We start from the raw sequence: 26,375 nt of genomic DNA on the forward strand, positions 1-26,375 counted from the left end.
CGCCCACGTTCAAACGCCTGCAACGCGTTCGCACATATAGAGAATGTATTTTGTGTGTTCGAATGCGATCGACAGGAATCCTCTAGAATTAGGGTTACTTTTTGTTTTAGGATTTGTTGGCTAGTCTCTACAAATATATGGATGGCAATCAAATTCATTATGTTATTGTATTATTAATTTCTTGCCTCCTATCTTCTCTCTAGATTCTCTCCCTCCTCCCTCTTCCCTCTTCACCATTCTTCCACCTCTATCGTTGACAAGGTGTCTCCTAACTTCTAATCTCTCTTGTTTGTCGAATCTCCCCTCTTATTTGGGATCTCGACCACTTCATTCCTTTTGTCTATATCCCTTATCCACATCCACCTTCATCTCCATACCCATCCATAACCCTAATATCTACTCCATCCGTCACCACCACCATCACCCGTATTCTTTCGTGTTTTCATTCTAGTTGTAGTTCAAATATACTTTGACGAATATTTTTCTTACGGTTGCGCGGACTGATTCTTGTAATACGTCCAGATCTTGAAGGAATTGTTGTGTAGCCTATCTTTGGTACGAGAACCCATCACTCTCATAGTGTCTAGTCAATATTTAACGAGACACTAAATGACAGAAAGGGCAAAGTTGGAAGAAAAGTAAGAAAAAAACCTAAGTGCAAGAAAAACAAAAAATGACCCTGTCTCGCCAAATCGAAAACCTAGTGGATTTTCAGTGCAAATAACCCAATGGCAAATTTACGCATAATATAATTTTTTTTGTTATAAAGATGAGCTTAAAATGCTTCATATATTTGCATTAAGCAAACTTACAAATACACAACAGTGTATGACAATGCATCAACTATACAGTGACAATGGCTTATAGTGCCTGGCAATAAAGTGGTTATACCGTGCGTGACAATACACGGCAGTGTATGATAATGCAGTGTGGCAATACGTTGTAGAGCATGACAATATAGATTTTATGTAACATGACTATTTTTTAAAAAGGAGAGAGAGAGGAGAGAATGAATCTAGGCTGTAACTAAGATAATGTATAGTTAAGTGGTATCTAATCTAATAATAATACAGTAATTATAATTTATTCTTAAATTATTTTAAAAATTATATAAAATAAAATAAGAGAAAATAATGAATTACTATATGAAAATAAGTTAAGATGTTTAGTTATTACACCAAAATAAGAGAGCTTATTTTAGAATAAACTTATTCCTACTTCACAAGTAAGACCGTAAAAATAGTCCTTCACAAAATTATAAATGAACAATTGGGTAGCATAATATAATATCATAAAAATCATGATATTTGACTACCTTCAAGAAATCGTTGGTATTTTCTTGGTCTAGAAACATGAGGTTGAATACAGAGTTGTAAAACTTAAAATCAAACTGATTACTTAAGAGCATGTGAGTTATAGGTTAGACAAGGAGATTAATCCTCCTCGATATATGAGCCAATCCTCCCAAAAGAATATATCGCAATGAATTTAAACTAAATGTATACAAAGCTAAAAACGCTAAAGTGAAAAATCCACTAAATAACAACCACCTTGCTGTCACGGGGAATTAAACCTATAACTTTCGTTATGAGCCAATAAAACCCAATCAGTGAATCACAGTGATGAATTAACTTAAAATCAATCAGAGGAGGTACGTTTCTTCGCAAAACAAGCATCAATATTGGAAAATTTTCATGTCTTCTCATCATCGAGTACCCGTTCTTACTAAGGAATAATCAGGGTTGCACTTTTCAGAAGCACGAGATGAGTTTTGTCATTTTCATTTTAATTTTCACATGTTTCTCCATATCGCAGATAGCAGAGGTGAACGAACCTACAAGTCATTTTTCTTCAGAGAACTACAACTTAGCTCAGCTAGCTTGCATCAGACCGAGTATGAAATACCTGTACAAAAAGAAAGATGCAAGAAAACATCTCATTCAAATACAGATATCTCACCATTCCAACTGCACGAAGCTATCACATTGGGTCTTATGGGGTGGTATGTTACATCAATGCATGCCTCTTCGAAAGCCTTTATTTTTCGCAAAAGTTCAGAGGATCTGTAGTTATAAAAGTATAAGCAACCATCTGAGGAGCCAGAGGCTAGTTCGGTGCCATCCCAATTGAAATTACACTTTATGGGGAAGCCCCATACTCCATGCTTTTCATATCTTTTGTACTTGTCTAACTTGAAAGGTGACCTCGCTGAGAAAATTGCAATGTAATTACCGTTTGACTGTGCAATAAAAGAAGCATCGGATGGGTGATACCTTACACACGGGCAGGTGTATGCCTCTGCATAAACCTGTGAAGACACAAAGTAATAGAATCAAAATTGTGCTAAATTCCAATTTCCATAGTTCAATATACAACTCTCACGTTATTAAAATCTCTATCTATCCGGTTCTATTCATTTCACTTTCTAAAGCATTTACTTTACTCTGTAACTTCTGCTTTACTGATTCTAGATTAAAAGAGCACTACTATAAAATCCAAATACCCCTTGATTCTATCATTCTGACATAACATTACCCACAAAATAAAAAAGAGATCAGCACATTTCTATTTTCTAGTGGAATCTTATTTGAACTTTCATAGAAGAACCTACTGAGTTTGACTTGAGATGCTGATGCTGAGTGATCTCGAGACATTCGATCACCTCGTCTGCTTCACTAGATGCCTCAATCAGCACATTCTCATTGATTAATGACATCTCTATGCTCATGGCGGATCAGCATCTACACTGGGATGCCAATGGAACCGCCTACCCCCAGTGCTGCACCAAATTACCATGAAATTGTTATTGTCCCTAATCTCTATGAGTTAGAATGGGAAAGATGGCGCTAAGTTCATCCGCCAAGCTCATGCTCACACTCACGGGCATCGGTTGACTCAGTCCTACCGTGACCTTACTAAGGGGATCGGCCTCTCGGTTAGGATTTTCGTGGGTCGAGTTTTTCGCTGTTGGTGTGCCCTCCATTGATCTCCTCGATGATGCCATCTTCCTTATCTCTACCATTAATGGAGGACCGAGGTCCGCCGGGCTCTAATACCACTGATAAGGACAGAACATCCTCTTCAAAATCTGAATCGGTTGCAGGAAAACAACCCGTGCAACCGAGGGAAAATATTCACTAGATATTCTCCCGTAGTCAGAAAATTACAAAATCAGAGGTGGTCGATCCGTAACTTCCTATTCTACGTTTTTGGTATTTACGCCCTTCGCAAATTCGAATTGCAATTGAGATGAAAATATGCAAGAGTAAAGGTAATAGTGGTGGTGACGGATGGAGGTGATAATAAGATTAGGGATGATAATGGAGATGAGGGTGATTGGTTTGTAGAGTTTAGGGATAAAGATGAAGGGAGAAGTGGTCGGGATCCCAAGGAGGAAGGAGGACTTGACAGACGAGGGAGGTTAGAATAACACCAACGTCGAGATGGCGCACGACTAGGGTTTTAAAGAAAGGGAAGGGAGATAAGGGTAGAGAGGATAGAAAGGAGAATAAAATCAATATTCATTCATCATAATATTTTTTGTTGTCATTCACATCTTAAGAGGCTAACCAAACAAGCCAAAAATAACAATTATTAACCCTAGAAATAGTGGATTGATAGGCTACGAAACGATTCCTTCAAGATCTGGATTTATTGCAGAAAGCAGTCCACGCAACCGAAGGAAATATTCACCAAATATTCTCCTATAGTCAGAAAATTACGAAACCAAGTGGAATCGATCCATAACTCCCTGATCTATGTTTTTTTATGCCCTTCACAAATTCAAATTGCAACTAGGACGAAATTATGATTTAGTACGGATGACAGTGGTGGTGATGGGTGGAGTGGATGTTAGGGTTATGGATGATAATGGAGATGAAAGTGGATGGTTGATGTTGTTTAAGGGATAAAGATGAAGGGGAAGAAGTGGTCGAGATACCAAAGAAGAGAAAAAACTCAACAGACGAGGGAGATTAAAAGTTAGGAAAGACCTTGCTAACGATAGAGGTGGTAGGTCGGTAAAGAGAGAGGAGGGAGATTAGTGTAGAAAGAAGATAGAGAGACAAGAAACAAATATTCCAATAGTATAATGATTTTGGTTGCCATCCACACCTTTACAGAGGCTAGCCAGCAAGCCAAAATAAGAATTTTTAACCCTAATTCTAGTGGATTCCCGTCGATCGCATTCGAACGCACAAAAAACATTCTCTGTTTTTATGAACCTGATGCATACCTTTGAATACGGCGTTCGAACGTGCATTTCGTGTTCTCTGTTTTTGCGAACCTAATGCAGGCGTTTGCAAAAGCATTCGAACGCGCCCCCAAACGCGTTCGAACGCAACGTACATAAAATTTATTTTAATAAAAATAAATAACTAATGTAATAAGAAAATATTCTAACTAAGTGTATCATGGATTCTCACCGATTGCGTTCGAAGACACAAATTGTGTTCTTTGTCGATGTGAACGTATGCAGGCATTCGTACGCGGGTGTTCGAACGCACAATTTGCGTTATCTGTCAATATGAATGCCTAGAAGCGTTCGCAAGGGCATTCAAATGTGGCCCCTCCCGCGTTTGAACGCGACATACAGAAACCTTATATTTTTTTGAAATAAATACTAGTACAATAAGAAAAGACTCCCACAAGGTGTATCAGAGCCCGAACTGTTTAAGAGAGATGGATTCTAAATATATTCAAGGCGAGTTAGATCTTATATGAGTCTATGAATAATGTAATTATTGTGATAATAATTACTTTATGTCATTATTGATTACTATACATGCAATATTTATTATTTATCGCTTTATTTATGATAGACTCCATGTTTAGTTATGATACATGTAATTTTAATGATCATGATATAATAAAGTAATAGAAGACAGCATCTCATGCACGTAACATTGTTAGTCTAGTACTAACTAGGCGGTGCCCCTCTCTCACTCACTCAGCCTAAGGTTAAAAGTAGAGTATATGATATAGTATTACCATATTAACAATCTACACCAGAAGTCGTTAGCTGCTGGAGCATTCAAGTGATTACGATGCCTTACTTGGAGACTAGTCTAGGATGATAGTAAAAAGATATTTGAGAGGTAGGGTTATATCTCTAGTGGTACCCGATAATGTAGGGTCAGGGCGTCCATAAGCGGATCAGATTCACATGCGGATTATCCGATTTATTTGAAATGCAAAACAATAAGATAAAGCTAACGAACTAACTTAACTCAACTTAACCCATGTAGTCAGATCTTAAAAATATAGCTCTTAAAGAGATAAAAAAATATGCAAGGAAGCATATTGGTAGAGCTATCTCTAATTTTTTTCTTTCAAATTATATTCAATGTAGCCGATAATATCTATTATCACTATGATAAATGTTATACCATCAATGGTGTTTGTTGTTCCGCCTCCTAGTTCAAAAAACATTGCTACTAAACATGTTGAGTTAGAGGTAAATGAAGTTCGCTTATAAGGAGACATTTAAAAGGTATTTAAACAAATTTGGTTGTACACTAATGTATGATAGGTAGACTACAAAGAATATGAGAAATATAATTAATTTTTTTGTATACTCAAAATGGGGATAATATTTTGAAAACTTATTGATGTTACCGCTCATTTAAAAAGTGCAAGTTATATTTTTCAATTGATAATAAATTAAATTATAAAGCTGCTAGACAATTACTTATGATGGAAGAAAATATTTATATTGAATGCTGCAGCACATTGTATTGATCTCATGTTGGAGGATATTATCAAAATTCTTAAAATTAACATATCATATATAAAAATTAGAGATTGACAAATTTTACATATAACCATATTTATATTCTTAATTTACTTAAGCAGATAATTGATAGTAAAGAGATCATTAGACCCGACCTCACTAAATTTGTCAATCATTTATTATATTGGAGAGCATCAAGTAATATAAAGATGAAATCCTATGGACATTTGCATTAGAAGAGTAGTCTATAAAAATTAAAAATATGAAAACCTAAGAATCGATATTTAGGTGAAACTTTGAAGAATATTGCTATTAAAAATTTATTTTGAGATAGTATTACAATTGCCAACGTAGTATTTGAGCATCTTGTTAAGATATTACGACTTGTAGACTGTAACGACAAGTCTAAAATAAGTTTCTTGTATGAGACTATAAACATAATAAAAGAATCAATAAAAAAAGATAGGCAAAAATTATAGAAAGTGATGAAAGATGATTAACTCCAAATGGAACAAACAACTACATAATAATATATATGCTGCTAGTAGGCATGATTTTAATTTACTAATTTACTATTATTTATTTTGATGTTTGAGTGCTTATAAGTTGCAAATTATAAATTTCTACATATTATATGAACCCATTAAGAGTTTAACTCTACCTCACATGTTCATTACAGGAATATAGCAGTTACCAAATAATTTCTGAGTAGGTCCAAATAGTGTGCCATCACCCTCCAGATTTGTTTTTCCCTTTGAACCTCGGGCATGAAAATCCATAGTTTAGGTAGGGTGTCATCTTTTGGTGATATTATTCAAATGGTCTAAGACCCATCTCACAAGATGTTTTTCTAATTATATCCTTAGTAAGGCCTTTAGTCAAAGGATTCACTAAATTTGTGCACGATCGAATGTGATCCACAATGATTACTTCGTCTTCTAATAGCTGTCTCATAGAATTATGCCTAAGACGTATATGTCTTGACTTTCCATTATATGATTTATTATATACCCATGACAAAGTGGCTTGACTATCACAATGAATTGAAATAAGAGGCATAGGATTTGGTCATATTGGCAAATCAATTAAAAAATATTTTAATCACTCAGCCTCTTTGCCTGCTGCTTCCAAAGCCACTAACTCAAACTCCATAGTAGAATTAGTTATACAAGTCTATTTTTTGGATTCCTAAGAAATAGCAGCACCACCAAGAGTGAAAATCTACCCACTCATAGATTTAGAACCATCGTCTACACAATTCCAGTTTGCATCACTATATCCTTCAATAATAGATGAATTTCCTCCATAGTATAGTGCGAACGATTTAGTTCCTTCAAAATATCCTAATACAATGGATATTGCTTGCCAATGTTCAAAATTAGGATAACTAGTATATCAACTCAATTTGCTTAGAGCAAAAGCAATGTCTAGACGTGTGCAATGCATTGCATACATGATACATTTAGTTAGGGTCTTTTCTTATTATATTAGTTATTTATTTTCATTAAAATAAAATTCATGTAGGTCGCATTCGAATGCGGAAGGGGTCACATTCGAACGCCCTTGCGAATGCCTACATCATGTTCATAAAAATAGAGAATGCAAAATGTGCTTTCTAACGCGGTCGGGCGCATTCGAATGCCTGCATCGCGTTCGCACATATAGAGAATGCCTTTTGTGCGTTCGAATGCAATCGGGCGCATTCGAATGTGATTGGTAGGATTCTCTAGAATTATGGTTAATAATTATATTTTGGCTTGTTGGCTAGCCTCTATAAATGTGTGGATGGCAACCAAATTCATTATGCTATTGGATTATTGATTTCTTGCCTCCTATCTTCTCTCTATTCTTTTTACTCTAATCTCCCTCCTCTCTCTTCACTAACCTACCATCTCTACCGTTGGCAAAGTTTCACCTAACTTCTAATCTCCCTCGACTGTCGACTCCTCCCTCTTCTTTAGGATCTCGACCAATTCTTCTCTTTCGTCTATATAAACCATACCACCCATCCACCCTCATCTCCATTATCATCCATAACCCTAACTTCAACTCCACCCGTCTCCACCACTATCATCCGCACTAAATCGTACTTTCGTCCTAATTGCAATTCGAATCTGCGAAGGGCGTAATGTAGATCAGAGAGTTACGGGTCAATTCTACTTAATTTCGTAATTTTCTAACTATGGGAGAATATTTGGTGAGTATTTTTCCTCGATTGTGCAGACTGCTTCCTGTAATAAATTCAAATCTTAAAGGAATTGTTCCGTAAATTATCATTGGTATCAGGGCCTATCTTTTGATACCGTAGACCTTATTATTAGTATCAGAGTCAAGCGAACCTCAGACCTCCATTAATGGTGGAAACAAGGAAGATAACATCAACAAGGAGACCAATGGAGAGCACACCAATAAGGGAAGACTCAATCCATAATAACCCTAACCGTGAGGTCGATTCCTTTGGAGCGACCACGGCAGGACCGAGTCAAACAACGTCCATGGGTGTGAATATGGGCTTGGCGGATGAACTTAGGAGCATGTTCCAAACATTGTTGCATAGAGTTGACGCAATGTAGAACGATCATACTCCTTTAAAGGAATATATCATGAACTGATCGGCTTCGTCATCTCCTCGATGACAATCGGTGCCTCAAGAAGGACCAGCGATGGGACCATACCAAACCGATACTCCACAGGGTCCAGTGCGATATGTTAGTGTCAATGATCCTTTTTTACTTATGCCTACCCATCATCCATCACCTCCGTTACAAAACCCAAGACCAGCGGTGGTGGAACTTGAGAGACGAGCGGCTCCAAAGGAGGATTAGCACTTTGAGGATGAGGTTGATCTCTTCGGAGATGGTGATGGACGTGCTCGAGGATTTAGAGAAGGAGATTAGTATACACAAAGGTTCAGACCTGAACTAAGGATCTTTCGCGAACCCGACAATGCTATTCGGGAGAGAACCGCACGCTTGGACTTTCCAAAATTCCAAGGCGGTGATCCAACGGATTGGGTGTTTCGAGTGGAGCAATACTTTAATTATCAAGGGACAGTGGAGGACGCAAAAGTCCAGATGGCAAGCTTTCACATCCAAGGAACGGCATTGTATTGGTATAGATCGATTATTCGTGGTAGAGGATTTATCAGTTTGGCTGACTTTTGTAGGAGGATTACACGCAGATTTGGGACAGCAGCATATAAAGATTTTGCTGCCACATTAAGCAAGATGGTTCAAAGGATGATCGTATTGGAGTACCAAGTTGAATTTGAGAGAATTAGTAGTTGTTGTGAGCCACCTTGGCCCGAACCGACATTGATGAGCACATTCATTTCAGAAATGCGGGATGAGATACAGACGGATGTTTGTGCTCTTAGTCCTATCACTTTTGAAGAGGCTTTTGAGAAAGCCGTGAGGATGGAACAAAAGCATAAGACTGTCAAGATGGCAGCGAAAATAAGTTGGGGCAACCGTGATGGGCGGTTTGCACCTAGAACGCCGACTGGAAATTCTGCAAGTTCAAAGACAGCGGCTGTTAGTACTAAACCACGACAACTTTTGAGACCTTGTTCCGATGTTAAAGGAGGCACAAGACCCCCCGTTCAAACTCTCACACCTGCCCAGGTGGAAGAGCGAAGAGCGAAAGGCCTTTGCTTTCGATGCGATGAACGTTTCACCCCCGATCATCGGTGTTCCAAACCGATCGAGAGTGTGATGCTCATCGACGGTATCGAGGAGGATGATGAGGTTATGGGTGATGGAGAGTGTTCAGATGAGGTCCATGAGGAGGTCGTTGAGAAGGGCGCGGAGAAAGATATCCAAACTAAAATATCGATACATGCATATTTGGGTACTTCCGCACGGAGGACATTGCGGATAGATGGACTCGTTAGAAAGCATTGTGTACATATCCTCATCGACTCGGGGAGTACACACAACTTTCTAGACGAAAGGTTAGTGAGGAGATTGGGCTTGGATGTTGAACCGACCACGGGTTTGACGTTGCTATTGGAGACGGCACAAAGCTTAAGGCGGAGAGCTTGTGTCGTCAGGTCGGTATACGAGTGCAAGAACACGATATCATTGTGGACTTGTATTCATTGGCGCTGCGAGGAGCAGACATTGTCCTCGGCACTCAGTGATTACAGAGTTTGGGACCCGTCACATTTGATTTTCGGAGCATGTGAATAAAATTTAAACAAGGAAACAAAGATGTGCGGCTTGATGGCGTTCGTTCTCCGCCGATTTCTGCGATGCAGCCGATGGTAGGATTGCCTTGTGTGAATGATTTGGCATATCTTCTTCAGTTAGGACCAGCAGGAGATAAGCCTCAAATGAGTCCAGATACTACCATAGAGTTGTCTAATTTATTAGATAAATTTGCTGGATTGTTTGAGGAACCAAAGGAGTTGTCACCAAGGCGAACGGCGGACCATCGCATAGAGATTGTACCCGAGGCTACACTGGCAAATATGAAGCCATATCGGTATCCGCATGTGCAAAAAAAAGTTATTTCCAAGATGGTAGCCGAGATGTTGGAGCAAAGCCTCATACAACCAAGTCATAGCTCTTACTCATCGCCCGTGCTATTGGTGCGAAAAAAGGTCGGGACATGGCGTTTTTGTGTCGACTATCGGGCACTAAACGCTATTACCGTCAAGGACCGGTATCCCATTCCGGTCATAGAGGAGCTGTTAGACGAGCTTGTAGGGGCGACCATATTTAGCAAGCTTGACTTGAGGGCCAGGTAGCATCAAATTAGAGTTCACTCGGCGGATGTGCACAAAACTGCATTTCGGACTCCGGACGGGCACTATGAGTTCCGGGTGATGCCCTTTGGTCTTGCTAATGCTCCAGCTACTTTTCAAGGCATCATGAATGATATTTTTTGGCCTTTACTGCGAAGGTATGTCTTGGTATTTTTTGACGACATTGGAATTAGAGCATTGGCGGCATTTGGAGGATGCGCTGAATTTGTTGAAACAAAACCAGCTGAAGATCAAGAAGTCCAAGTGCCTATGGGGAATACTACAAGTGGAGTATTTAGGCCACATCATCTTAGTGGAAAGTGTAGCAGCGGATCCTTAAAAGGTAGCCTGTATTACCACTTAGCCTATTCCTACTACCACCACTGAATTGCGAGGATTTTTAGGGCTGACCGGATATTATTGCTACTTTATCGCCGAGTATGGCAAGATCGCTAGTCCTCTTACTTCATTGTTGAAAGACTCTTTTAGATGGACGGATGAAGAGTTCATTGTGAGATATGTGAGATAACGACGGCGCCCGTTTTAGCGCTACCGAACTTCACCAAAGAGTTCATTGTGAGATATGATGCATCGAGAGTTGGCATAGGAGTTGTACTAATGCAAGGAGGACGTCCCATTGTCCTTCTTAGCAAAGCTTTATTACAAAAATCTCAGCAATTATCGACTTATGAAAGAGAGATGTTAGCAATTCTACATGCGGTGACAAAATGAAGATTTTATTTAATCGATAAGCGATTCATTATCCGAACCTATCAAAGGAGCCTTCCATACTTTATGGGATAGCGTATACACACTTCGGTACAGCAAAAATGGGTCACAAAATTGCTGGGGTATGATTATAAAATTCAATACAAGAAAGGAACAAAAAATAGAGCGGCGGATACATTATCATGCCAATTCAATACCGCCAAGCTTGCAGCCTATTATTCTCACTTTTCCTTTTCTTGATGAGCTGAGGTATGCATGTACATCTGACCCAAATGTTTTGAGATTGTTACAGGAGGTGATGGATGATCTGAAGAGCCATCCAGAGTTGGAGAACTGAGGCGGTTTATTGCTAGACCGCGGATGCATTCGGGTGCCCACAAATGATGGGTTGCGGCAGAAATTGTTAGAGCACTTCCACCAAACTCTAGAGGCTAGTCATGAGGGTGTCTTGAGGACTTGTAGGAAGATATCACAGAGTTGCACGTGGCCTATTGGGTCATTTTGGACATGATAAGACCATTGAGGAAGTGGAGCACCAATTCTATTGGTCAAGTCACAAACGTGACGTCGCAAAATTAGTTGGTCAATGTAGGACTTGTCAGTTAGCAAAGCACTAAAAATGAAACACTGGACTTTACACCCCGTTACCTATGCCTGATCACCCATGGCAAGACATCAGTATGGATTTTGTCCGAGTGTTACCTCACGCATTTGGAAAACATGATTCAATCCTCGTAGTTGTGGATGGCTTCTCTAAGATGGTCCATTTTATTCCTTGTGCTACGACCTCTAATTCATCACATGTGGCCAAATTGTACTTTGCCCATATCGTCAAGTTATATGATCTTCCAAAAACTATTGTTTCCGACCGGGATGTTCGCTTTATGAACAATTTTCGAAAAACCTTATGGCACATGGTTAGCACAAAATTAAAATTTTCTATTGCCTATCATCCGACGGTCAAACCTAGGTTGTTAATCATAATCTTGGAAATCTTTTGCACTGTCTCGTAGGTAATTATAATAAAAACTGGGATGTCATTCTTCCTATAGCACAATTTGCATATAAAACTCTATTAATAAGTCTATTAGCATGAGCCTATTTAAAATTGTTCATGCTTTTAAAGCACGCAAACCTCTAGATATGTTGCCTACGTCATCTCATTCTAAAGTCTCTAAGTCTGCCGAAGCATTTACACATCATGTTCATTCTTTGCATCAAAAGATCACTAAGCGAATTGAGGCGAGTAATCGCCAATATAAAATACATGCTGACTTACTCAAATGTGCTAAAGAGTCCGATGTTGGAGATCATGTTATGATTCGTCGCAGACCAATTCCGTTCAGGAGCTATTCGAAAGTTGCATGCCTGTAGTGCAGAACTTTTCCAAGTTCTAAAACATGTAGGTGCTAATGCTTATGTCATTGATATTCCCCCTGATTATGGCATTAGTTGTACTTTTAATATTGAGGATCTAGCAGTCTACCAACCACCTATGCACATCCCTATCGAATCCTATGCTACATCTACTACCCTTCCACACATCTATGCTGTGCCACATACCGCTTCTCCTTTCCTATCCATATCACAAGAAAAGATAGATGCTATTTTGGATGATCAAATAACATCTATTGCAGAAGGAGTTCACTGTTTTCTCGTTCAATGGCACGAGTGACCAGAGTCTGGTTGTACGTGGATCACTCACGAAGAGTTACAGTAACTTGACCCTGACATTTTGAAGTACTATCAGAGCTACTCAACTGAGTCGAGTTTCTTCGACCCCGGGAGAGTTGGTGGGGACACCACTTTTCGTCACGTTTATTCTCGTATGCACAAAAAGGCTGCACCTGTGGCCCTTTGGCTTAACGAGGATTGTAACTAGCCACCTTCTAGGGCTATTTTTATCTTTTATCTTTTACTTTATTTTGCCTATATAAAAGCTTATAATCATCTTTTATGGGTTAATGAATATTTTAAAAGTTTTTGCATATTGAGTGTTTGTTGGTAGATTCTGACATTCTGATTGGTGGATTCCACGAGTTTGATTATTTTTCCCTACTTTTTCTCAACTCTGCAATCGAGACGTTGTCTTGCATCACCTATTTTTTCCTACTTTTCCGACGTGAAGAAGACGTGATTTTTGGAGGTGGGTGTTTCATTTCTACTACCAGTGTGAGATATGTAGTGATAATGTGATATATGATTGGACACCATATGATATACACCTATAATTTGAATATTTATGGCCAATTGTCTCCCACTCTTTCTAAAGATAGATAAGCTAAAGCAGTCAACTTTTGACTATAAGAGAACCAAAGGGAAGAGAATTACCTGGTTAGACAAAGGAATTTGTCGCGATACATCCCAAATAATGATAGAATTTTCACTAATGTTGCTTCTGGTGGTGTCGCTTGAAGAAATGAAATGCTTTCCATCAGCTCTATATTCAATATCAAGGATGGGCCCAAGGCCTTTGAGATATTCTTTGACGACCGTGCCAATTCTTATATCCCAGAGTCTAAGAAAACCTTTTGATCCACCAGATAAGAAGAGGTCTGAGTCACTAGGATGAAATCTAATCACCTCCACAATTTGATCTTCCTTAAATGTTGCTGTTTCTTTCCCCATCTCAACATCAACTAACCGGGATGAACTGTCAAATCCACAAGAAAGCAATGAAAACCCACATGGAGACCACCTGACATCTTTCACTGCTGCTTTGTGATAATTGAAAACACGTGCTTGTGGCTGTTCTCTGCTCCATACATTCCATACATGGACTATCTGATCCATTCCAGCAGAAGCAAGAAGATGGCCTGTACAGAATACACAAAAAGATTAGTCAGGGGATATAAAACTCCACTGGAGAACTATAAAGAACTTCAAGCTAGATAGTGAAAGCAACATAATTAATTTCAAGCCACATAATGAAAGCCACATAGTTGTTGCCAAATGACCTGGTACAGACATTAGACCAAGATCATTGATCACACTTCATGTGAGAGAGAGACAGAGTTGATGTTGAGGACAGTTTAATCTTTCTATGTTGGAGAGTTTTATTTGTCTTTTTAGGGTTTGTCTATATAAAAGCTTGTTATCTTGTTATTTGAGGTGAATGAATGTCATGAGATTTGAGAAGGTGGATTCCAATACCTCTCTAGTAAATTCCATGGATTAGTTTCTTGTTGTTTTGTTGGTTTGCTACTTTGTTCTTCTTATATTATCATTCTATATCAATTTTGGTATCAAAACCGAATATCCTATTACTCTCTTTTTTATCATTGCAATCACTGAGCCGCTCGTCGTTGAACAACAATAAAACCTCATCGTCACCACCGAACCACAAAGCGAAATTCAGCAGGCCATGATCTTCAGTTCTTCCATCGTCACCACTGTAAAACCCTTCACCATGTTCTCCACCATGGGTAAGTAAAAAAATAAAAAAGATAAAAAATAAAAGATTGTTTTTAAGAAAAGGAGAGCGCAAAAAAAAAGCAAGAGCAAAGAAAAACAAAAACTGTTTGTGTTAAAAAAAAAGAGTTAAAAGAATTTTGAAAATTCAAAATATGAATTTCATATTGTTTCCCTCTATCTAAAAATTTTTAAATCTAAATTTAGGAGGATTTGCTCTTTCTTTGAATATCTCAACAAATCTTCTCTTTCCTTAATCCTTCAATAAATTCTATCTTACCAAAACTACCCAAACCTATCCAAATTTTGAATTTCCTTTTGCCCCCAAATCTACCTAAATTTTCCTACTCTCCGAATTACTTCCCCCATGCCCTGCCTAAACCCACCAACAAACCAACCTTACCCTAAACACCCAGCAACAAAATCCCCTTGACACACTTCAAGCATCCCCTCAAGTGACCCCATCAACCCGAAACCCAAAGTGGAATCATCTTTTTCCTCCAAGCCACAATGACCAAATAAAACAAAAACAAAGACATGTCATCGAGATTGTCTTTGACACCATATCACACTTCGATGCCACATCTCACCTAGCACATTGTTGAGATCCTCTTCGACGCCCTCCACCTCGCCGTCGCCTCCCATCTTGACACCAAATCCACCAATCTTGACACTACAACTCAACCACCTCAACGTTGTTGAGGCCCTCTTTGACACCACTATCCACCTCAATGCCACAACTCCATCATCTAGACGTTGCCTCATATTTTGTCGCTGGAGGCAACCCATTTCGACACCACCACTACATTGATGCCATTGCCGCCTTCTCTGTTGCCACTCATCTTATCGGCTCTCCTTTTTTCTCGACAGCGCTACTACTTTGATGTGCCTCATCTTGGATTGTTGGCTCCTAATTCTGGACCAATTACTCGTTCTAAATCCAAGGCTTTTTAAACTACTCTTAAACAACTTTATGTAGAGAAAATAAGTGGTATAGAAGACTCAACAAAGAACAAAGTGGAAATCAAAATAAAGGGACCATTTTGCTCATTTGTGAGAGTAATTAAGCTGGGTTATGTTTGTGCTTGATTCAGTCCATTTCAGGACTAGAAGAATGTGGATTAAGTTTTAATTTTTGTTCATCTTTTAGTATCTTTTCAGTTTCTTTGACACAAGGATGATCATGCCATGGCACAGCTCGTGCCGACCACTAACCGTGTTGCAAGAAAGAGAGAAAAAGAGGGAGACTAATAACGCTTCACTCTTTGTTGTTGCCACCGACCTCGTCGTCGCTTGTCATGAGCCAACTCAAGGTCGCTGATGAAGGCGCCCATCGCAACACTACAGATGCCCTAGCCCTTGCTACCTCAAAGAGGAAGGGACTTGAGTGAGCAGGCCGGGTTGATTTTGAATAAAAACTTAAGTTGTGGATCAAGAAGTCGAGACGAGAGTCCGAGATGATCAATGGCAATAGGACTCAGAGATGACATACTTGACTCTGATGATTCACCCGAGATGACTGAATGAAAAATGGACCTTTTATCGAATGAGACCAAACACTCATTGGCCATACCATACCGTATCCTCAACTCACTACTCCACATAGCCAAAATCTTCACTCACAAACATTACTTCTTTTAGAAGGATTTCACTCTCAATTTCTTGATCCGCAATTTAAGTTTTTTTTTTAAATCAACCCGACCCACTCCACTCGAGTCATCTTCCTCCTCGAGCTAGCAAGGGCTAGGGCATCCACGACGTTGGCAACCTCGGTCTGGCTCGCGACGAGCAATGACAAAGAGTGAAGCACTACAAGGATAGGTACCGTGTGGCATCCCTCATGCCACTTACTGGTACGCCACCGATAGGCCCTATGCCGGTCGACACAATCATGAGAACCAAAAAAAAACATTGAGAGAAGAGGGTGCACGTGCAACCCCCTCCCCTTTCCCTCTCCGACATGCGACGAGGCGCAGCGGAAATCTCGCCGAATCTGAATAAAATTACATTTGGATTCTTAATCTATAAATCAAACCCTAATTCTCTCTCGCGCGCGCCTTAAACCCCCACCCCCCCTAGCCTCCTTTTCTCTTTTCTTCTTCTCCTCCTTCATTTTCTTCTTTCTCATCTTCGAAGTCATGTCGTGGAATCAGCCTGTCAGAGTGCCACCGGAGCCATCGGAGACCACTACGTGACTCCTTGGTAAGCCCTCTCCCATCCCTCAATTTTAATTTCAGTTTAATAGGTTAAAATAAAAATACCTAATTCGTGAGATTTCTGCTTCGTTGACGAGTCACGCCAGTCGATGACTTCGGATCGCTACCACTCCATCACTTGAAGCCTCTTGTCGTTGGCCTCGTGCGATGGGCGTTCACCTTTGGAGCAATCGTGGCTCCGATCACCGTCGGCCATGGAGTCGATTGCCGTATGCAGCTTCTCATATACCTCATGAGGGCGACGGCGTCATGAGAACGTCGGCAAGCTTGAGGTGGCCGCTAAATCGTCGTCGGCGGTGACTGTCGACGTCTCTCTCTCTATCTCTTGCCCTTCGATTCCCCTTCGAATTGGAAAACGTAGACTCAGGCAACCCGAGTCTAGCCTTCTCCCTTTAAGTTTCGGATTCGGGTCGAGTTGGATCTGAATCCAAGGAACCTGACCCGGTTCCATTAACTTAATAGGATTTGGTTGGCCCAATCCATTTAAGTTTGGTTGGGTGGGCTACGAGCCAACTGCAGCCTAGCCTAACCAATTGGGCTTGTTTTGGTCCAAAATTATTAATTTTTGAGTTATATTGTAAAAAAAATTTAATATTAATTAATTTTAATATTTTATTATTATTTATTTTTCAAGGTGGTGATTTTTAGTACGTAAGCTAGAGATTTTACGATTCAATTGTCTTGCCTAAACTCAGATAAGTGGATTCACTCACATATTTATTTTTATTATACTTCGTACCTTTGTCAGACTATGTAATTTACTGTGTGCAAATTTATTTATTTTATTTTTGCGTGCAAATTTAATTGTTATATTTTCTGTGTGCATTTAATCATTACACTCAGTGCATCGCCATACCTTATACAAATATTAAATTTTAGTGAAAAGAAAAATGAAACTAGTATTGGTACGACTTAGAGAACAGTCCCGGTATAGATCGCTTGCGGTTTTCCGTGGTGGCTCAAGTCTATTTGGAAGTCCAACAAAAAGTCCTATATCAGATCACTGCGGTGACTTTCTTAGGTGACTCTAATAAGGTTAGGAAACAGTTCTAGGATAAATGAGAAATTTCCTAGGTGACTCTAGCTTCTCTCAACGGTTAGTGAAAAAGATAGGGTGTGTTGATTGTAAGAACCGAATTGGAGATCTCGCCTAATCCGAATCAAATTAGATTTGAATTTTCTTTTAATCTATAAATTAAACCTGAATTCTCTCTCTCCTTAACCCCCAGCCTCCTTCTCCCTTTTCTCTCCTCCTTCGTTTTCTTCTTTCTCACTATCGGAGTCACGTAGTGGAATCAGCTTGCCGGAGTGCCGCCAGAGCCATCGGAGACCACCACGTGACTCCTTGGTAAGCCCTCTCTTACCCTTCAATTTTAATTTCAGTTTAATAGATTAAAATAAAAATACCTAATTCGTGAGATTTTAGCTTCGTCAGCGAGTCACGCCGGCCGGCGGCTTCGGGTCGCTGCCGAGCATCACTGGAAGCCTCTTGCCGTTGGCCTCGTGCCGTAAGCATTCACCTTTGGAGCCCTCGTGGCTCCGGTCACCGTCGGCCATGAAGTCGATCACTGTGCGTAGCCCACCATAACTATTGGGCTTGTTTTCGCCCAAATTATTAATTTTTGAGTTAAATTGTAGAAAATTTTAATAATTTTTTATTTAAAAATGTTATTATTATTTATTATTAAAGGTGGTGATTTTTAGCACGTGAGCCAGGGATTTGAGATTCTGTTGTCTTGCCTAGACTTAGGTGAGTCGATTCACTCGCATATTTATTTTTATTATACTTCGTACCTTTATCCGACTATGTAATTTACTATGTGCAAATTATTTATTTCACCCTTATGTGCAAATTTAATTGTTACATTTTCCGTGTGCATTTAATCATTACACTCAGTTCATCATCATACCTTGTGCAAATATTCAATTTTAGTGAAAAGAAAAAAATGAAACTAATATTGGTACGACTTAGAGAACAGTCCCGATATAAGTCGCTTACGATTTTTCGTGGTGACTCGAGTCTATCTGGAAGTCTAGGAGAAAGTTTTAAATCAGATCACTTTGGTGACTTTCTTAGGTGACTCTAGAAGGGTTAGGGAACAGTCGTAGGATGAATGAGAAATTTCCTAGGTGACTCTAACTTCTCTCAACGGTTAGTGGAAAAGACAGGGTGTGTTGATCACATAGTGATACCATCTGATGACCCCAACCGAATCAATTATGAGGAAAAGTCCCGAGCGTCATCTCGAAGTGACTTCTAGTTAATGTGGATCCATAGGGTATAGACCCATTGAGACAAATGACAGTACAAATATTAGAGAGATGTTAATATGTTGAAACTATGCAAGGCTGCCAATTATGACTCTCTATTGTTATCATTGTTATTATTTAAGTGCATGTCTATTGCAAATTGTTATATATATTGTTGATCTTAAGTTTTATTTAACACTATAAATGTTTAGAATTTATTTGATTTTCGAGTGGATTCCACTCACTGAGCTATAGTTGTTGGCTTATGGATTTCTTTTTTTTTATTTATTTATTATCTCAGGTAATAGTCAGCGTGACGACCGAGCGAGACGTACCCGGATCCCACCTCCACTTAGGACCCACCTATTTACCTTTCCGCTCTTTTGGATTTTATGATTTAGATTAAATGTTAAATTTATTTCGTTTTAGAGACTCAAAAATAATGACATTGTTTTATAATTATTGCAATTAGTTTAAATTTAATAAAGCAGATATTTGTTTATTTATTCTTGCCATCGTACATTTAGGAAGTATTAGTAAGGCTTCGTGTATCTCAAGTATATTGAGGTGCACAGCGAGTCATTATTCCTATCTCGGGTCGTGACATTGATCACACAGTGATACCATCTGATAACCCTAACCAAACCAACTGAGAAAAAGTCCCAAGCATCATCTCGAGGTGATTTCTAGTTGATGTGAATCTATTGGGTATAGAACTATTGAGACAAATGACAATATAAACATTGGAAAGATATTAATATGTTGAAACTGAGCAAGGCTACAAGTTATGGCTCTCTATTGTTATCATTGTCATTATTTACGAGCATGCCTGTTGGAATTTGTTATTTATATTGTTGAGCTTAGGATTTATTAAAACTATAAATGTTTAGAATTTATTTGGTTTTCAAATGAATTCCACTCACTAAGCTATAATTGTTGGCTCATAGATTTCTTTTTTTTTATCTATCTCAGATAATAGCCAACATGGCGACTGAATGAGATGCACCGGGACCTTGCCTCCACTTAGGACCTACCTATTTACCTTTCCGCTCTTTTGGATTTATGTTTTAAATTAATTGTTAATTTTATTTCCTTTAGAGACACAAACAATGACATTCTTTTATGTTCATTGCAATTGGTTTAATTTAATAAAGCAGATCTTCTTCGTTTATTTATCTTTGTCATTATACACTTAGGAAGTATTAGTAAGGCTTCGTGTATCTCAAGCGTATTGAGGTGCATGGCCGGTCATAATTCTAATTTCGGGTCGTGACAATGACTATCTTTATTTTGACTTAGTAAGTGTGCTATCTATTTAATGAAGTTTAGTGGCTATTTACTTCCAGCACAATTTTCTTTGTATCTTTATTTTGTTTCTTCTGTCTTAATATTGTTTAGTGGCCACTTATTAGCTTTTAAAAAATGTAATCTATTTGATTTTTGAAAAGGTTTGTTTTGAAAGTGGAATAGACATTAAATGAGTTAAGAAATTGCTCTTACTTAAAAGTTATAAATGTTTTATCTAAACCTTGGTTTAGTGGCGAATATATCAATTATTATCACTCACCTTCTTCTCCTTCTCGAGTGTCGCAAATTACCCTAATAGAATTTGTTTGTGTGTTCCAAACTTATCAGACGAAGATTGTTAATTCTCCTTTTTTTTTTGTTTTTTCTTTTTGGAGCTTATGAAGGTCCACAAAACTACCACTGTCGTGTCACACCTTGCCATTGCTCTGCCAGTCACTACCCACTAACCACACTTCACCAACCATGATAGGCTCTGATACCAAATTGATGGGTTCTTATACCAAAGATAGGCTACGCAACGAATCCTTTAAGATCTGGATGTATTACAGGAATCAGTCCATACAACCGTGAGAAAATATTCGTCAAATAATCTCTGATAATCAGAAAATTACGAAACCAATAAGGTTATATTCGTATCTTCCTGATCTACAACTTTCGTATTTATACCCCTCGCAGATTCAAACTGCATTTGGGACGAAAACACGAAAAAACGTGGGGTGATGGTGATGGTAACGGGTGGAGTGGATGTTAGAGTTATTGATAGGTATGAAGATGAGGGTGGATTGTGGATGTGATTAAGTGAACTAGACGAAGGGAACGAAGTAGTCGAGATCCCAAAGAAGAGAGATGACTCGACAGTCGAGGGAGATTAATAATCCAATAGCATAATGAAGTTGGCTGCTATCCACATATTTATAGCGACTAGCCAACAAGTCCTAAAACAATATGAAACCCTAATTCTAGAGGATTCCCATCGATCGCGTTCGAACGCACCCAAAAGCTCCATCTCTATATGTGCGAACGCGATGCAGGCGTTCCAACGCGGTCGTTCAAACTCACCCGATCGCGTTCGAACGCACAATATGCGTTTTCTGTATTTGCGAACCTGATGCAGGCATTCATACCGCGTTCGAACGCACAATATGCGTTTTCTGTATTTGCGAACTTGATGCAGGCGTTCATAAGGGCGTTTGAACGCGACCCCTCCTGCGTTCGAACACAACCTACAGGAATTTTATTTTAATAAAAATAAACAACTAATACAATAAGAAAAGATCCTAACTAAGTGCATCAAACTGCCACAAACGCTTAGTTAGGATCTTTTCTTATTGTATTAGTTATTTATTTTCATTAAAATAAAATTCCTATAGGTTGTGTTCGAACGCAGGAGGGGTCGCGTTCGAACGCCCTTGTGAACGTCTGCATCAGGTTTGCAAATACAGAAAACACATATTGTGTATTTGAACGCGATCGGGCGAGTTTGAACGACCCCTTCACCATAGCCTCTCCTTGCCCCACCACTGCCATCGCTTCATTTTGAAAGCTACAACCTCTACTTTCTCCTCCATGTCATCATCATCATCAACATCTTCACTGTCGAGGGCCCTGCACAATCGTTGTTCTTTCGTGTATTCGTTCCAATTGCAATTTGAATCTAGGAAGGGTGTCAGTACGAAATTTGTAGATTAGGAAGTTACGAATCTAATCCACTTGGTTTCATAATTTTCTGACTACCGGAGAAAATTTGACGAATATTTTTCCACGGTTGCGCGAACTGATTCCTATAATACATCCAGAGTCTTTGATGTCCTTATTACTTGCCATTTTCTATCCACTGGAAAGAAAAAGAAAGATGCTATTTTGGATGAATAGGTAACAATTAATACTAAAGGAGTTCACCATTTCAAAGTCGCCTGTAGTACTCATGATGAGCTACAGTAGATTGATCCATGTATATTGAAGCACTATCAGAGTCGCTTATAGTCCCACTCGTCAGGGTCAAGTTTCTCCACCTAAGAGAATTAATTTGGACTGCAGAACTAGATCATTGATTAGACATCATGAGAGATAGATTTTGATGTTGAAGGCAATTTAGTCTTTCTATATTAGAGTACTTTAGTACTTTCATCTTTTTAGGGTTTGCTTATATAAAAGTTATCTTGTTATTTGAGATGAAAAGATGTTTTGAGATTTAGATCATCTACTTTGTTACATTGGTGGATTTTAATACTTCGCTGGTGGATTCTGCAGGTTTGTTTCTCATTGGTGGATTCTGCAGGTTTGTTATCTTGTTATTTGAGATGAAAAGATGTTTTGAGATTTAGATCATCTACTTTGTTACATTGGTGGATTTTAATACTTCGCTGGTGGATTCTGCAGGTTTGTTTCTCATTGGTGGATTCCGCAAGTTTGCTATTTGGTTCTTCTAATATCATCGTTCTACGTCATGACCAACAATAAATAAATGCAATTATATAATTAGAAGTTTGAACCATCGTCATCCTAAAATAAACACATTAAATTATTGAACTAATGAAATGATTAAGATGAAGCATAAATGCTCAAACATGGTTGGATAACCAATAAAGAACAAAATGCAATTGCTATTATGAGCATGGATGGCCGTGCCGACCGGCACACACTTGCCGTGCCGACAGCGTACCGGCACGTGGCACGAGGGGTGCCACACAACACCTCTCCTAATAGCTTCGCCATCGACCTCGTCGTTGAGCTCGCCATCGCCATCGTCGTCGCCGACGCCATCACCACTCGCCCAAGCTCGCGTCGGGTGCCCTAGCTTAGGGAGGGGATGAAAGAGAGAGAGAGAGGGTTTATCGGTTAAAACGTAAGTTGCGGATCCGGATCGGTTTGGTTTGACACTGCTTCACACCCAAAAAGAAGCGAGCTATGTCTGAGCTAAGCTTGGATATGGAAGTCTTCTTTCGTTTCTCGATGGTGAAGTGAAGTAAGACCAAGCTCATGAGCTTATTATCCTAGGTTAGAACAAGTTAGTTGATAGGATCCCCTATTTTACGTCCCCATGTTCCTCTCGTGTGGTGTGGCGATATGGGGACATAAAAAAGAAAGAGAGGGATCGGGTTTTTCTCGCTTCTCGCATAGTGGGCAACTTACGTTTTTAACCGATAAACTCTCTCTCTCTCTCCCCTCCCTCGGCTAGGGCACCCGACGCGAGCTCGGGCGAGCGGTGAAGATGAAGGCCAGCGGCGACGGCGACGGCCAAGGTGGTACATTTTTCTCTCCTTTTCTTACGGTACAACCGACAAGTGCCGCGGCACGGCCATCGTTGATTATGAGTACCATCAAGAATGACCACTAGACTCAATGACACCAAAAAATTGCATGCATCAACAGGAGAAAATATTCAACAACAGATGTTACCGGTTACTCTGGAAGTTTCATGTCCAAAGAATCAAAGTTTACCTAACTCAAGATTCAGGAGTATTTCAGCTACAAACTTTACATAACAGCCATTATTGTAGTAACAACTAAAGGTAACTCATGCTCATTCAACAAGATAAATTTATAAAAGTATGGGCTTTATCTAACAACAGAATTAACATCCTAACATCAGAAAACTTTGAATGTTGAACGAGAAGGTAGAGAATCTAAAAAACCAATGAAAACAATTAAGCAAAAACCAAAAAAGGACATCAAAGACATTATTTGTATGAACATACATAAAGAACCAGAAAATATAATAGCTCACTAGCAGAAGAAATGGAATCACACTTTATCTGTAAAAACTTCATGATGCCAATAGATTTATTTAAGAACTTACTTGCAATATAAGTAAATCATACTTCTATAATTCAAAAACTTATTGCACAGTTAAATCAGATTATTCCATATTTCATGGCAATCACCAATGATAAAGAGAAATTTGAATTCGACCATCTTACTAGGAAAATATTTACCATGTTTGTAAAATAACAGAGACCAAAGGGAGATATAAAAAGTTGTGAAGGCGTAATACCATGTGAGAATAACTAACCATGACTCTGTGACCACTGAATAGAATTGACAGCTTTAGTGTGGCCTTTTAAGGAAGCAGAGAGCTTTGTCGGTGCTCTTTTGCTCGATCCAGTCATTGATTGACAACGTAAAGATGCCAGAACATCAAATGGTAGAACTGAATCAGAAAGAGTTCCAACAACTGAAACAAAGAGGAAACAACATTGGTAGAACTAGTCAGATTGTAATAATTGAAGAAAAAAAGGTCTCCTAAAAATGAAGCTTCCATGATATGCTTTAGTATCAAATGACATATCTCATCATCATAAATAAGAAAAGGAGTAAAGATTACAAAAAAGGAAAAGAATTAGAATAACAGTAAACCACAATGATTAGTAACATTATCTAGAAGAAGACTATTACAGGAGCAATAGTTGCATCACTAGTTTGAAGTTTTGTCTGAGATGAAAACGTGAAGGCTGAAATTTATGGCAAATTAAGACCGAAATTTGTTAAGCTCAAAACTCATTGATCAAGCAGGAAATTTGCAAGATTGTTGATTTTGACATTGTTTCAGACCACTATTGACTAAAATCAATCTGTTTTTCCCAAATTTTTTGTTCCTCTGGCAGTCAAAATCAAAACTTCTAACAATTGTCTATAGTACTTGCAGTAACACAGGATATTTTCTTGCAGCATAACCCTTAAAGTAATACTTCTCCAGCAGAACTTCATTATAGCTAAAAATATCTATACATTACACTTGAGTAATGGTAGGATTAAGCTTAAGCTACAGACCTCTCCAAAATGAGATCTTGATCGACATATCCCAATTCTATTTTATCCTAATCTCAAGAATGAATAAGCTACCGAACCCTAAGTGAGGATTAGGCTGGTCAAATTCTGGCTGAGCCAAACTCAAAGTTAAACACCTATACCAAAGTAGCTTTATAGAAATTATATCTGTTAAGATAGTTAACTTGATGCTGGAACTTAAACTAATCATGCACTACACCAGCTTGCGGACATAAGATCTATAAAATTTGAAAACTAAGAAGTCAACAGAGGATAACAAATCATGTACAAAAGAACTTTACTTGTATAAATTTAAGCAGAATACAAGCATATAATTACAGCAAGAATCTAGGACGCTATCAATTTAATTAATCGTTTCGTGTAGCCATAGTTAGTAATGCATCAGCAAACAAGAAGACACCAAAGATTCAAGAGCCAGACAAAGTGAAAAAAATTGAGGGGAAATTACTTTTCCCAAACTAAAAAGTGATTCACCCAAAGATTCTACAAGCTACCAACAATTAATAACTACTCCTCACTTAATCATCAAATGCATTTTAATATCACACCTAATCGGTAGAAAAGTTCAATCGAGCCGACAAGAGCACAGCTGCTAAATTTTTACTAGAAACGCAGGGTAAAGCAAAGCACCAGGAGAAGTGACGACGGAGGCAGGAATAGGAGAAGGAGACAAATCCGAAGCCTTAGAACACGCGGCAAGCATCGCCCTCTCTCTTTTCGATACGTATCTCCCGGGAAGAAGGGGCGATTCGGCTGCCACAGGCGGGGAGGGCTTACGATTCTGAGGAGCGTATTCCGATCGGAATCTTTTAAGGGGTGGTTCAAGGGTTAGCTGTTTGGGTTCCCTCTCGCGGCCGTCGTCGTCGTCGTCATCGTCGGAGTTAGCTCCGTATGCACCGAAGAGGAGATCCATGGGCGCGAACAAGAGCGACTAGCTTTCCACCGCCTGTTGCGGTACGATATAATAAGGAATAAGACCACCCACTCGTGCCAAGTTATTGTAAACAAATTATTTAACTGTTAGTAGCGTATAACTTAGCTCGGCACCTCGACTCTACTCAGTTATGTAGTATAAAGCGTCGTGAAATAGCTCGGTGGCGGGGCAGAAAGAACCTCTGATTCCTAACGACTTAGAGCTTAAATTGGATAGTTGTGTTAGTTGTGTTTGTGAGATAAAAGCTTAGTAAGACTTAAG

General features: G+C 39.0%; 1 protein-coding gene across 1 annotated transcript; it reads right to left on the reverse strand.

Moving 5' to 3' along the window:
• Positions 1 to 1,748: 1,748 nt before the first annotated feature.
• Positions 1,749 to 26,212, reverse strand: LOC140783335 (uncharacterized). Its single transcript, XM_073130199.1, has 4 exons — positions 25,811 to 26,212; positions 24,405 to 24,566; positions 13,539 to 14,023; positions 1,749 to 2,308 (listed from the first exon to the last, which is right to left on the reverse strand). Exons 1-4 carry the CDS (start codon positions 26,091 to 26,093, stop codon positions 1,937 to 1,939), a joined length of 1,302 nt encoding a protein of 433 aa, XP_072986300.1. The 5' UTR covers positions 26,094 to 26,212; the 3' UTR covers positions 1,749 to 1,936.
• Between the last annotated feature and the right edge of the window lie 163 nt (positions 26,213 to 26,375).

Source organism: Typha latifolia, chromosome 3, assembly GCF_019914945.1.
Source record: "Typha latifolia isolate L0001 chromosome 3, TyphaL0001v2, whole genome shotgun sequence".
Taxonomy (NCBI): domain Eukaryota; kingdom Viridiplantae; phylum Streptophyta; class Magnoliopsida; order Poales; family Typhaceae; genus Typha; species Typha latifolia.